Source organism: Lontra canadensis, unplaced genomic scaffold (genome assembly GCF_010015895.1).
Source record: "Lontra canadensis isolate GAN:19392208 unplaced genomic scaffold, GSC_riverotter_1.0 scaffold103, whole genome shotgun sequence".
Classification (NCBI taxonomy): domain Eukaryota; kingdom Metazoa; phylum Chordata; class Mammalia; order Carnivora; family Mustelidae; genus Lontra; species Lontra canadensis.
The window spans coordinates 5,590,927-5,603,362 of NW_022631097.1; the positions used below are offsets into that span (position 1 = coordinate 5,590,927).

Here is a 12,436-nt window from a genome sequence, read left to right on the forward strand (position 1 = left end):
GTTGGATTCTTAACTATGACATCACATTATCTCGACTATTCCAACAAACCAGGATTAACTATAAGATCGCCTAAATTTGTTTCAAAAGCTACTTTGAAAAACCCAACTTAGAAAAGTAATGATCAAAACATTTTGTAACCAGTTTAATCAGTAGAGATTAGATCTGATATTTTTTTTCTGAAAAAAGTTTTAAAGTGAAGTACACATGAGCAAAATTAAAACTTCATCATTTCAAAGTTTTGTTAAGGTACAAATATATTTAATATTTCTCTTAACTCTCAGTGAGGAAATTTCCTTTTCTCCACTGCACTTACCCATTTGTTGATGCTAGAACCTTCCCAGCCATGGTTCTCAAATGTAAGTGTGTAAGGCACCCACGTCCACATGCTGGGGGGCAGACGTTCTGCTTCAGCCTCCCGTGATGCTCCTGCAGTGGTCCCAGACCACACAGTGGGTGCTGCTGAAGTCCATGCTCTGTGTCACACTCACAGGCATGGATGTGGTCTCTTTCTTCGAATTTTAATGTTAGAGGTAGGTCCAGCTACTAGACCAGAGGTTCTCTAAGCAGAAGAGTGGCATCTCAGAGGAAACTTCTATGGAGGAGGGTAGATTTAATCAAGGATTTCAAAGGACACATGGGCCCTGTGATGAGTTGCTTTCTGAAAAAGGATTCAGGTACTCTCAAATAATACTCAGAGAGTGCTTAAGTAGCCTAAATGTATCCATTCAGTTTGGGGGGAGTGAATGGGAAAGGAGGTAGAAGGCTGTCCTAGAGGCCTACGAAATTGCTGTTAGTCTCCTTTCATGAAGTTTGTTTTCCTGGCCCAGATCAGTAGGTGAGAAAGGAGCAGAGGAAGTGAGGTGATCCTAGTGCATGGAGTACCTCGGCATCCCAGGGTAGGCTCAGGAACAGCAGCACATGAGTGTTTAAATAAGAGACTCATTTGTCTATTCATTCATCTTGGTAGTTTATATCAGTCACCTTGGTAGGAAATAGGGGAAGAGAGATGAATAAAAAACACTCAAAGGTTTTAATTGGGGAAACAGATATAAAATCACTAGGAGCAATTGTATACCTTTGATCCTAGGGATAGGTGTGGTACCACTCCCTGAGAAAATGACTGTTTTCTGTAAAGGAGTCTGATCTCTTTGGTGGGTGTTAGGGCTAATGTAATTGTTGCAATGTGGGCACTGTGGGCACCCATACTAAATGGTATTTGCCTTCACCTAAAATATGGGGTAGTACAGAAAACTAGTGGACAGAGGGCAAATCTCATTTGGAGAAGAGATCATTGGGAGACATATTCTATTTGCTGCTGGGATCCCATTTTTGGAATCTTGAAATACTGAGTTCAGTTATTTTATATATACATACAAGATGTGTGTGCTTGGTTTTTGACTGCTGACCACATGCTCTTCTGGAGCCTGTCCTCTCTTGATCTTTGAGTGGAGATCTGAGCTTAGAATTCCTCTAATTCCTCTAATTAGGATTCCTCTAATGAACATTTCTTGCCCCATGGCCAATGGCAGGCATTTTTGGAAGGAACCCTGCTCTTACAGAAGTTAGTGAGCTCCTTTTTTCTTCCTTTTCCTCCTCACTTTCTACCCTCCTGAGCCAAATTTCCTTTTATTGCAGGGGGAAGGCCATTGAGAGTAGGGGCAGATGCAGCCCTTATGAAAAGGAAGCCCTGACTTAGGTTATCATTAGCATCAATGAAAACATAAAGACTTTAAAGGCTATTTTAATAATCTGGACACTCATAGGTCATTAAATGCATAATGGGGCCATGGATTAGAGAATTTATTTTCTAATTTTTTAGTAAAAGCCTACTTGCCTAAGTTTAATATTTTTTAAAGCTACGTTAAAAGCCTTCTGAAGTGTTCTTCATCTTGGCTACTGCTGAATTATCCCATTGACATTTAACTTCTAGCTCGATTATAAACAACAAAGACCACAGGTTCCCATATTTTTCTTTCAGAAAATGTGAGATTGGGTTAAATGTACCTAATGCACCTTAAATACAGAGCTTGTTAGGTAACTTGGTTATTTTACCAAAATATGGTTGAGGAAAGGGAAGAAGCATTTCAGGATTTTAGCCTATGGATATCCCACATTCTTATCTAAATTGTCTTGGGACCATTGACTAAAATTAAAGCATTTGCACCAAGAACACCTTTACTTTCCTCCCAAGAGAGTACTTCTATCTGCTACAGAATTTTTGTTTTTCCTGGGTCATCATTTTGATTTTCTGGGTCCCCTATGACTATGTTTCTAGCTTTGTGTCACTGATAGCCAAGACAGAATTTGCTTATTAAAGAATCAACCGATGGAAAATTCAATTTTAAACATGGAGCAGTTGTTTAAAATAGATTACAAGTGCCTTCTTAGCGCAGTAGGCAGCGTGTCAGTCTCATAAAATAGATTACAAACATCTTATCCATAAGCTGAAAATGGAGTTTGTCTCCTTTCTCTAGTTTATTACAGAATGTCAGGTTAACTAGAGAACAAAGTTAGAATGGTTTTGTCTTAGGGATTTTTTTTTTTTTTTAATCTCTACGAATGTTGTCTGGCCTACCACTCAAAGTGGAAACTTAATTTGCGAGTGTGTGCAACTCTCTTTATAGCTCTCAGAAATATTCTCTCTTTGGTCTGAAATCAAAGACCTGCTTTCATGTTTCACTGTGGGATGAGGTGATGTGCAGGACTTCATAGTTCACAGATGCAGGAGAAAGCAATCTTTTTTTTTTTCTTCCCATATACTACATTTTTATATATGTGTTTCTATTTCATTGAATTGTCTGTGGAACTGATTGTTGTTGATCACCGTTTCCCATCAGAGAGAGAGAATAATAATCCCAGGTCAATGAATTACCAATGTAAGTCCCATTATGGAAGTCAGAGTTGTATTTGGGAGCCTTTCAATATTTCCTTCAACTCCTACTGCTGAGGCCTATACTGCCAAAGACCAGGCCCAAGACTTAATTGTAAAACTGGCCAAACTTCTTAGAAGGGCTGTATTGGCAGCCTCAAAAAATCATCTGCACCAAAGTCTAGTAGGAAGGAGACCCTGGGACTAGGGTTGGGGTCTCCTGGGTAAATGTACCTGAGAACCTGAGACTCCCAGATTCCTCTGGAACTTGTGGGCCTGCAGAAGATGGTGGCTTCCTTGTGTCCCATGACCAGGTCTCAGCTAAAGCAGATGTCTTGCCAGAAACTTCTTACCCTCCTCAGGGTCTGTCCCCATCTCCACCTTAGCCACTAGATCAAGCCTGGGGGCACATTTCAGCATGGCAGACAGGGGCGAGGATGGCCCTGCCAGTTTGGAAGAGGGATTATTCACTGAAAGGGCTGCAGGGCCTGGTGATCCACATCAGCGAGGACTGGGAGAGAGTGCCTGAGAATGGGATGTGACAGAAAGCGGCACAAGGGAGAGGATGTTGGAATGTGAGACTCTTCTGTTGTTGGCAATCAACAGAAGGTCCTGTTTTGGAGAGCCGGTTTTCTAAGCTGCTGTGATGACTCTCAGAAACTTGGAAGGAGTGGTGGCCTCTACATAAAAAGAAATTTATTTTCACTGCAGAAAACAGAGTATAAAGAGAAATATTTTTTAATCCCCTAAATCCCTTTTTGTCCTTTGCTGCAAATTACTATTAACATTTCAACCTCTTCCTTTCCATACATGGGGACACCGCAGATATTGAGATCATACTGTACGTAATTTTTTTTTTATCCTGCCTTCTCAAGAAATTAACATTACGTTGTAAGTATATCCCCCAAACACTAATAACTAATTTTCCTAGAGACAGTCACTTTTCACTTCAGCAAAAGATTCCATTACCTGACATCACCGTGGTTGATTTCCAGCCTGTTGGATGAGGTGTGGTTAGATGGCTTGGGAACTTGGTTCCAGCCACGGTGCTGGTCAGGGGTGTGGAGCCTGACACGGTTTTGGGCAGTGAGATATGAGGAGAGGTTTGCAGGTGGGGAAGGCAATCTGGAATCGAAGTCCAGTTGTCACAGTGCTTTTGGGGAAAATTTCTTAGCATTTTTGTAGTGTAGACCTTGGGGAACTTGAAAATCCCCTAACTTTTTGACTTCACTGAACTATAATTGTGCATGTCCTTTTCCCAAAGGCTGATAAGAAGTAGGCATGTGAACCGTTGTGATTTGTTTCCATACAGCTGCTCTTAAATCACATTAACAGGTCAGAGAATAAACTATGAATGTTTTTAAAATACTTGTCACTGTCCATTTGTGACTAAAAAACCCAGGCAAATACTCTGCAAAAATTAGAAAATACAGAATTACTTCCTGAATGTGCAAATACAAATCTCTCTAGAATGCATAGCCAGCTGCCTATCAAACAGTGACAAATTAAAGACCTTGGTGTTAAAATAACCCAAGGACAAGGAGGCCTGGTGTCACTCCTGGCTTTGAACATCCTCCCGAAGTGCTAGCTCGAGTGGGCAAGTGAGAACTCAAGTGTATGTGTTAGAAAAGGAAAGAAAATGTCATCATCTGTGGGTGATAAAATAACTGTCTGCCTTGAAACCCAGGAGAGTCCCCTGAAACTCGGGGGGCCAGCAAGAAGGTAATTACACTTGGACATGAAATTCATTTATCAAATTCAGTGTTTTTACTTACATCTGAATGGACACTTGTGAAACATACTAGAATTAAGATTCTATTCATGATATAAAAAGCAATAGATAAAATGCCTAGTGCAGTGCCTCATGTATGGTAGGCATGGAGATATTTTTTGAATGAATAAAAGATAAGCAGATAGTGTGCTGTCACCTATATTTAGATGCTTAAAAACCTTTAATAAATAGGCATTCTGTATTCTTAGATTGGCAAACAGCATTAAGATGTCCTAGTCTAATCCCAATGAAAATGATAAAGAGAGTGCGTGTGGGGATGGTTATTTTTATTTTTTAAGGAATAGGCATGGGTTGCACTGCCTTACAGGGTTTAAGCAATGACTAAGGTAAAGAGCAGACATGGTGTAGAGTAGTGAGTGCTAGGACAACGGAAGAGAAAGAACAAGGACTCACCTGTTTGGTCGATCCAACATAGAGTCCAGTGCCTTCTGTCTGCAGGGCCCAGGGTTACAGTGGTGAGGAAGGCAGATGACCAGTGCCTTCTGTCTGCAGGGCCCAGGGTTACAGTGGTGAGGAAGGCAGATGACCTGCTAGCGCTCCTGGGTCTCACAGATGTGGGAGGAAGCCTGTGAGCGCAGGAGTGCTTGAAGTGTTGCAACAAGCGTGTGCTGGGAGAACCCTGGGGGAAGGGTGCACACTTTGTTCTCGCCTGACCCCAGGCATAGCATGTCAAGAAGGATGTTCCAAAAGCAGAGTAATAGTGGACTTCTCAGATGAAGCAACTGTTGAATTGCAGCCTGGAGGATGAGTAAGAACCGGTTGCTGGCGGGTGGAGGGTGGTGCTGGAGCACTGGGACAGCCGCCTGTTAGAGGAACTGCAGACCAGAGCAGTGGGTGGAGCTTGGAGGAGCTGGAACCGGATGGGGAGTAGCTGCCAGATCCTGGGGAGCACAGAGCCCAGGCTGGGGTCTCGACCTTTGTTCTAGAGGGGGTGGGAAGCCGGCACAGGGTTCTAAGCCGAGGATGGCTGAATCTAACTGCGGTGGTTTAACGCATGATCTTGCCCGTATGTCTGTAGCCCACAGCTCCGTGCATACAGGAGTTCCTCACGCTCCTGGCTGTGTGCCACACCGTTGTCCCTGAGAAGGATGGAGATAACATCATCTACCAGGCTTCCTCCCCAGGTGAGGGCCCCGGGCTGGGTGTGCCCCATTGTCCCCTTCTCTGGAGACTTGGGTGTTTGCAGGTACTTGTCGGGTGGTGGGGGGTGGTAGTGGAGCAGCGTGCCCTGCAAGGACCCCATGGTTTGCCTCTGGCCTCATGTGGTTTACAGGTTATGGTGACAAGTGATAAAGCCACAGAAAGGTCGTGCTGAGCCCTCCTGACTCTCTAACACTGTGACAGCAAGATGAGACCCCTGGCCTTCTTGCATCTCGTAGCTGACAACCCTGCACGAGACAAAACTCGTGGGGGAGGAGCGCTGCTTCTCTCTTCACCGTCCACCTAGCGTAGATCTTCCAGCTGCTGGTGGAACTAAGCTGGGTGCTAACTCTTGACCCACTTCCTGGAACTCTGAGTCCCCCCGGACTAGAACTGAAACACTGCCTCACTCAGAGAAGATATTTAGTCAGAAAGCCATGGGAATGTTGCTTAAGTTCCTTAGGGAGAACTTGACCCCCACCGAGAATAGTAGGTATGCCATCACTCCTGTCTCGATGACTTCGTTTTGGCTCCTGTCTTCTGACCTAACAGAAGTGCTGCCCCTCAGGACCCTGGTGCTGGGAGGGAGTGAGTGCCTCCTATATCCTTAACTGAGCATGGAGGCCAGGCCTCTCCAACTGCTGTGGGTTTGGTTAACTTGAAAAATAACATGGGCTCGGCAGAAGTCTACCATTACATGTGATGAGTCAATGCCTCATCAACTCTCTTGACAGATGAAGCTGCGTTGGTGAAGGGAGCTAGGAAGCTGGGCTTTGTCTTCACAGCCAGAACGCCATACTCGGTCATCATAGAAGCAGTGAGTGACAAGCCTGGGCATTTCTTCCCCTTGTGCATCACCGACTTTTTTGAAGACTCTGTGTTTGAAATAACATGTCTGATGGAAACAGGATAGCTACATTCCTTTTTTTTTTTTTTTTTCTGTGAGAAACTAGATCCATGGCGAAGCTGCTAGTATCACGTGATTCTCTCAGATTATTCTCGTTGTGTTTGTGTTGCAGGCGTTTTTCTCTCTTGGAGATGCTTCTCCATAGGTCTTTCATACGCTGGTGTGGTTTGTAGTACAGAAGCAAGCAAGCCTGCTCTTTGTTCTGCAGCGGTCAAGGGACTAGCCATATGGGCCACGGGTCTGGAGGGCGGGATCTGCGGCTCTGTCTTTGCGGCCTTGGAACCCAGAGTATTTGCACAGCAGAGCCCTCGGTGTGCTGGCATCCGTCTCCCCGGCTGGGGGAGAAGTGAGTTGACCCTGAAGATCTTTGGCATCTGTAGGAGTTTTTTCTTTTCCCTAGGGCCAAGGGTTTATTTATTTTATGATTGACTTTTGAGTTTCCCTGCTCAGGAAGCCTGAGCGAGAAATTTGGTGATAGGAAAAAAAAGATGTAAATCAAGAATAACATCCAATAAGGACCCTTGAGGTGGGCAGTGGGGGAAATTGCTGGTTAGGAGGGGCAAGGTGCTGGCATGTTTAATGCTGACCAGTTAGAGGGGCTGCGTTTTGCTACAGGATGGGTTGATGAGGGCCTGGAGGCAGTTACTGCCATCCTCCCCACTCCTCCATTTGGGACAGATTCATGGATTAGAACAGTTTTTGCCTTCATGCATCCTTCTATCCCTAGGCCTTGTTAATGCATTTGAAATTCACTTCTAATTTACATAATACATTGTTATTCCTAACTTAGCGGCACTACATTTTTCTTGTACTTATATGCAGTACCTAGAAAATTCACCTACAGTGTGCCCATTTCTTGGAGCTTTCAGGTTTTTCTGGAGTGCAGAGATCAAATCATAATTATTTTTATTTTAAAGTAGAACAGAGTAACTGATGGGGTATTGAATTTACTTCATAGAAGCTTCTCATAAATGAAGTCTTTACCCCCTTCGGTTTAAGGAGACTTGACATATGCTATAGGATTTTCTGTCATATGGGTGCTGCTCTTTTCTCTGCATTGCAGTGACAGGGACTGGGAGTAGCTGTGGACTGATGGGACACAAGTGGGAGAGATGAGAAGAGCATGGCTGCTTTTGCTTTGCTCACAGTACTGGATAAATATGGAGATCTAGAGAGAGAGCCCCCTGGCATTGTCATCATGGCGGTAGATGCTGACCAAAAGTGGATCGACACCTCTTCATCTTTTTATTAACCTCTTAAGGCCATGTTTCTGGGAGTAAATAAGACTACCTGGTTCATAAGGGTCACAATAATAACTACAAAATCCTGTTTAACCGTAAATACCAGAGTATCCTCAAACCCGCATTCTTGAGGCGGTTACCAGCTTTTTACATGTGGTGGCCCTACTGGTCATCTTAACAGTGAGTCTGTGGGCTACACATGGTTGCACAGCGGTTGATGGGATAGCAAAGATGGGTTGGTTCCTGGCAGTCACAGCACTTGTGCCATTGGGCACATTTCTGAATGGGCATCTCACCAAGTTGGGACAGGCTGAGCAGAAAGAACTGGTGGTTGCAGGAGGAGGGGAATAAAGGCCAGTGAAGGCTGGATGATGTGGGTCACTGGTTGTATTTCAGGGTGTGTGGAAAAGGGGTAGGGAGTTGTGGTCAGGGCAGTAATGATGGATCGGTGCTGCTGTGTGTCAGTCGTGCACTTGGTAATTTGCGTGTTGCTTCATTCATTGCTTCTCTCAAACCTAGGGGACAGATGCTACCACCATTCCTAAGGAAGCCACACACTTAGTGGCAAAGGATTCAAATTCATCAGGAACTCCAAGGCTCACATTCTTTCCACTGTGATATAGTAGGGAAATAGAGAGCAGGTCTGATCAAGGAGTTTGAAAGTGGTACACACATAGTCTAGAATCTTCTGGAAAAAATTGAGAATATTGAGGTTCCAACTTTGAAGAACAATAACATTTGATTAATTGCCCTAGAGTCTTAGGCACATCCATAATCCTTATTTCTAAATCTAAAATCCAAAATCCAAGAAACTTTGAATTCTAAAAGTTTCTCCCCCATATTTGGGGACTTAGGCATTTGGCAGCAAAATGTAACCAGAACTGACATGAGGTCATTTGTGGTCTTAAGAATCTCAGTGTGAATAGTCTTACATTTTGCTGTAGAAAATTGATGAGTTGGATTACAGGGTGTTGCCCCAGAACTCCATGGGGAAATTATGGCACATGGTGTATGCATACATTTTTATATAAAATTGTAAAATTCTGAATTCAGAAGCATGACCTGCCCCAGGGTTTTAGGCTGACCTGTGTAGCTTGTGTCCTATGTTTTTGCCTGTTGGAAGGGACTGTGTCAGCCTGCTGTTTGACAGCCTGGAGAAGAGTGAGAAGCTTCTACCAGAAGGGGGAGCTATTACCCCACAGGACTGGCTTGTGGGGAAACCATAGCTGCTGGAAAGGCCTTTTGCAGGAGGATGGGAAGAGAAAATGAGCTGGAGAGGAGGGAGGGCGGGAGAGGGAATATGTGTATGTACATGTATGTATTATACAGAGAGAGAGAGAGAGAGAGAGAGAGAGTCCTGGAGGGACTGGGAGATGTATGTACAGAGAGGTTTGTGATTGGGGATATTGTCGTTTTGAGATTTTAATACTTTGCACCTCAGGTAAGAGCCTGCTTTTCTTCTTTTAGATGGGACAGGAACAGACATTTGGAATCCTTAACGTCCTGGAATTTTCTAGGTATGTTTGTTTCTCTTTCATGCACTTGAAATAAAACTTCCATATATATTTAACAACGTCATCATGGTGTTTGGAAGATTGTATAACATGATTAAATACAGTACCTAAGTATTAAATTTATTAAATGTATCTCCACAAGCCCTCTCCTCTCTGGAACTTGTGACTTTCATTAAAGAAAGTGAAGTAGATCATTTTTCTTTTTTTTTTTTTTTTTCCAAATGAAACCTTATGCTTCCATATCCTCCTCTTTAGATTTCCAGACCTGCTGTTCTGGCATCGGCAGCTGCAGACATGTCTGCATAGTTTGGAGTATGTGACAGGGGCCCTATTTCTGTTGGTCTTTCCCACGTCCCATGAGGTCCTGCCTCATGCTCCCTCTGAGTGCTCTCATGCCCAGCCTGGGAAACTGATGAGCGGCGGCTGATAAGATCGGTCCATCCCGTCAGAGACTTTGTCCGAATCGGGCATTTCTCCTGTATATATTCCAGCTCATTCTTCCCCAGTGTGGTTTATTTAATTTAAGACCCATGAATATTTGTTGGATAATTGGTTTCCCTTGTCATTAAAAAAAAATCTTAATGATTTATTTCCTTTCTTAACATTGAACTCAGTGTCAGTACTAGAGCAAGGTTCTGTTGCTACCTCAAAATTATGTTTTCCCATTAGTAAAAGTGGGGTTTTTCAATAACCTTTGTTAAACGATTCCCACATTTCCTCTGTCGGCTTTAAAGCTGTTTGAAATGATCAATTTTTAACCCTCTTGAGGGAAATGCTTTCTAGCCCTAGTCTTTGGTTTTAGGACTGCAAACCTGAGCTTTGGTGGGTCAAGAGCCCTTGAGGATGGGCTTTTAGAGGGAAAGAAGGATGGTTGATAACAGTAGTGGTTCATATAGGGGAGTAGGGGCAGTGTCCCTGTTTGCGGAGGTAAGGAACACACTAAACGTTGCTTCAGACTTTTGTGTCCCATCTCTTGTGGATGTCCTGGAGACTATGTTATTATGTGACTGTGGTAACTGGGACCAGCAGTTATTACAGGGACAAGGAGGAGAAAGGGAATTGGGTTAAAACAGGTGACTACGGATAGAGACATGAGGATGTAGTAAAAACTTTCTGGGGGAATACTAGGGAGTTAAAAGGTTGTTTGTAGTTACAGCTGTGGTTCTATTTCATTTTAGTTGACTCTTCTCTTTCCAGATGCCACCAAATCCTAACAATACTCCTTTGCAGTACTTGGTGGCGGCCTTGCTTTATACATTTAGAAACTGAGATGCTGGGTTAATAACTTTGCTGAGAGAGAATTCAGACGTAGGTCAGACAGAGTGCTGTCGGTTAGGATGTGGGACTTTACACAAAGCTGGGAGAGAATATCCTTCAGTCCTAGGAGCTGAGAGTCCATTGGGGATCCTCTTATAGGGGTGGGCAGTCAGGGGCCCACTGTGGTTGGGATGTGTTTCAGGAGGATGAAATGTCTGCAAAAGGCATGAGACAGAAGGTGTAGAGAAAGAGCATGCTGTGTCTTCTTGGTGTGTGGGAGGCCTGCAAGTGCATGGGAGGGCTCGTGGAGGATGAGGCCTGGCTGCAGAGGTGTGTGGAGGCCAGTAAGAACTGGAATCTGTAGGCAGCGGGGAGCCATTGAAGGTTCCATGAGTGAGCATGGGTCGTTATGAAAGAAGAGCGCAGAAGTGTCCATGGTGGAGAGGGGAGGGCATTAATAAGGCACACCTCAGTGCTGAGTCAGGAGCGTTCTATGAATTTCTCATTTTTTCCTACTCCAGTTAACAGAAGACACAAGGGGCTTTTGGACTAAGTGGATTTATAGTGAAGCTTCCCCTCTGCTCCTTACTGGGTGGATTACTAAAATTTTGAGCTGTAAAATAACACTTTTACAGAGTATTATCACAAGCGAGTTAAATGTGCATAATAGAGGGTCAAATAGTCCATTTCGGCTCTCCTGCTATTAACAGCTATGCCAGGGAGTTTCCATGGGAGGGAAAAATAGGCTTATGTCCATTATATGTAAATAAAAAGAGTAGGCGATATCCAATAAAGCCCAACTCTGAAGGAAAAGGTAAGGAAAATGGAGCTTTGCCATTTTTAGGGCTCTCAGATCATCTTTTGATTTGTTGGGTGCTTAATCATAGGGCATGTGTCCTATCATACAGACCAATGTTGACTGACTGTCCCTCTCTTTTCTTACCCCCACAGTGACAGAAAAAGAATGTCTGTGATTGTTCGGACTCCTTCAGGCCAACTTCGGCTCTACTGTAAGGGGGCTGTAAGTACTGGCTGAGTACTGGTGGGGCCAGGCGCCGTCGGCAGCTCCGTCGTTCCGCTGGGTTGTCCCCACCTGCCCTGAGAGTTTACCCAAGGTCGAAGGGCTCTTTCGGACTGACCTTAAAATTGACCTGGTGGTAAAAGTCCGCTGAAGATCGTGGTGGTTCAGGCCACCATGGCAGTGGCGGCCTACAAAAAGCTTGCTTTTAGCCAGCAGTTGGTTTCAGAAACAGCAGTTTGCTGGGTCATGCGGAATCCTTGCAGCTTGACTTCTGAGTCTCATTTACCGCTAGTGGGTTCTGACCTTGGGAAGATAGAATGATTCACATGGACCCGTGATAATCTTTTCAGTACCCTGAGATGGTGCGTGTGCACATGTGTGTGTGCACATGTTCAGTAGCAGCTTTTCTTAGTTGTTGTGGTTTGTCATCACAGAGAGCTTTTCTGAGCTGTGTTCTTCGGTGTGTCTTAGCTGAACTGGGTTCCGTGCCTAGTGGGCTGTGCATCCCCTGGCCAGGGGCTCCTGCAGGGTTAGGAGGCAAGAGTGTATTTGAGCAATTTAGGATGTGTCTGTTACCCTTTCCGCTTCTGCGTAAAGGTGTTATAAATGTGGGCATGTATTTTGCAAATTTGGGTAAATGTAGGCACCATTGTGTCCCTGATAATTCTCTTGACACTTCTGGTTCTCCCCAAAA

General features: G+C 44.2%; 1 protein-coding gene across 3 annotated transcripts in view; it reads left to right on the forward strand.

Annotated features, from left to right (window-relative positions):
* ATP8A2 (ATPase phospholipid transporting 8A2) overlaps positions 1-12,436 on the forward strand; it is a 587,617-nt gene that overhangs the window by 173,360 nt on the left and 401,821 nt on the right. For all 3 annotated transcript variants that reach the window (XM_032838223.1, XM_032838221.1, XM_032838222.1), the window contains exons 17-20: positions 5,681-5,786; positions 6,537-6,619; positions 9,418-9,467; positions 11,673-11,742. In XM_032838223.1, coding sequence (XP_032694114.1) covers positions 5,681-5,786; positions 6,537-6,619; positions 9,418-9,467; positions 11,673-11,742 — 309 coding nt within the window. The remainder of the gene's footprint in view (positions 1-5,680; positions 5,787-6,536; positions 6,620-9,417; positions 9,468-11,672; positions 11,743-12,436) is intronic.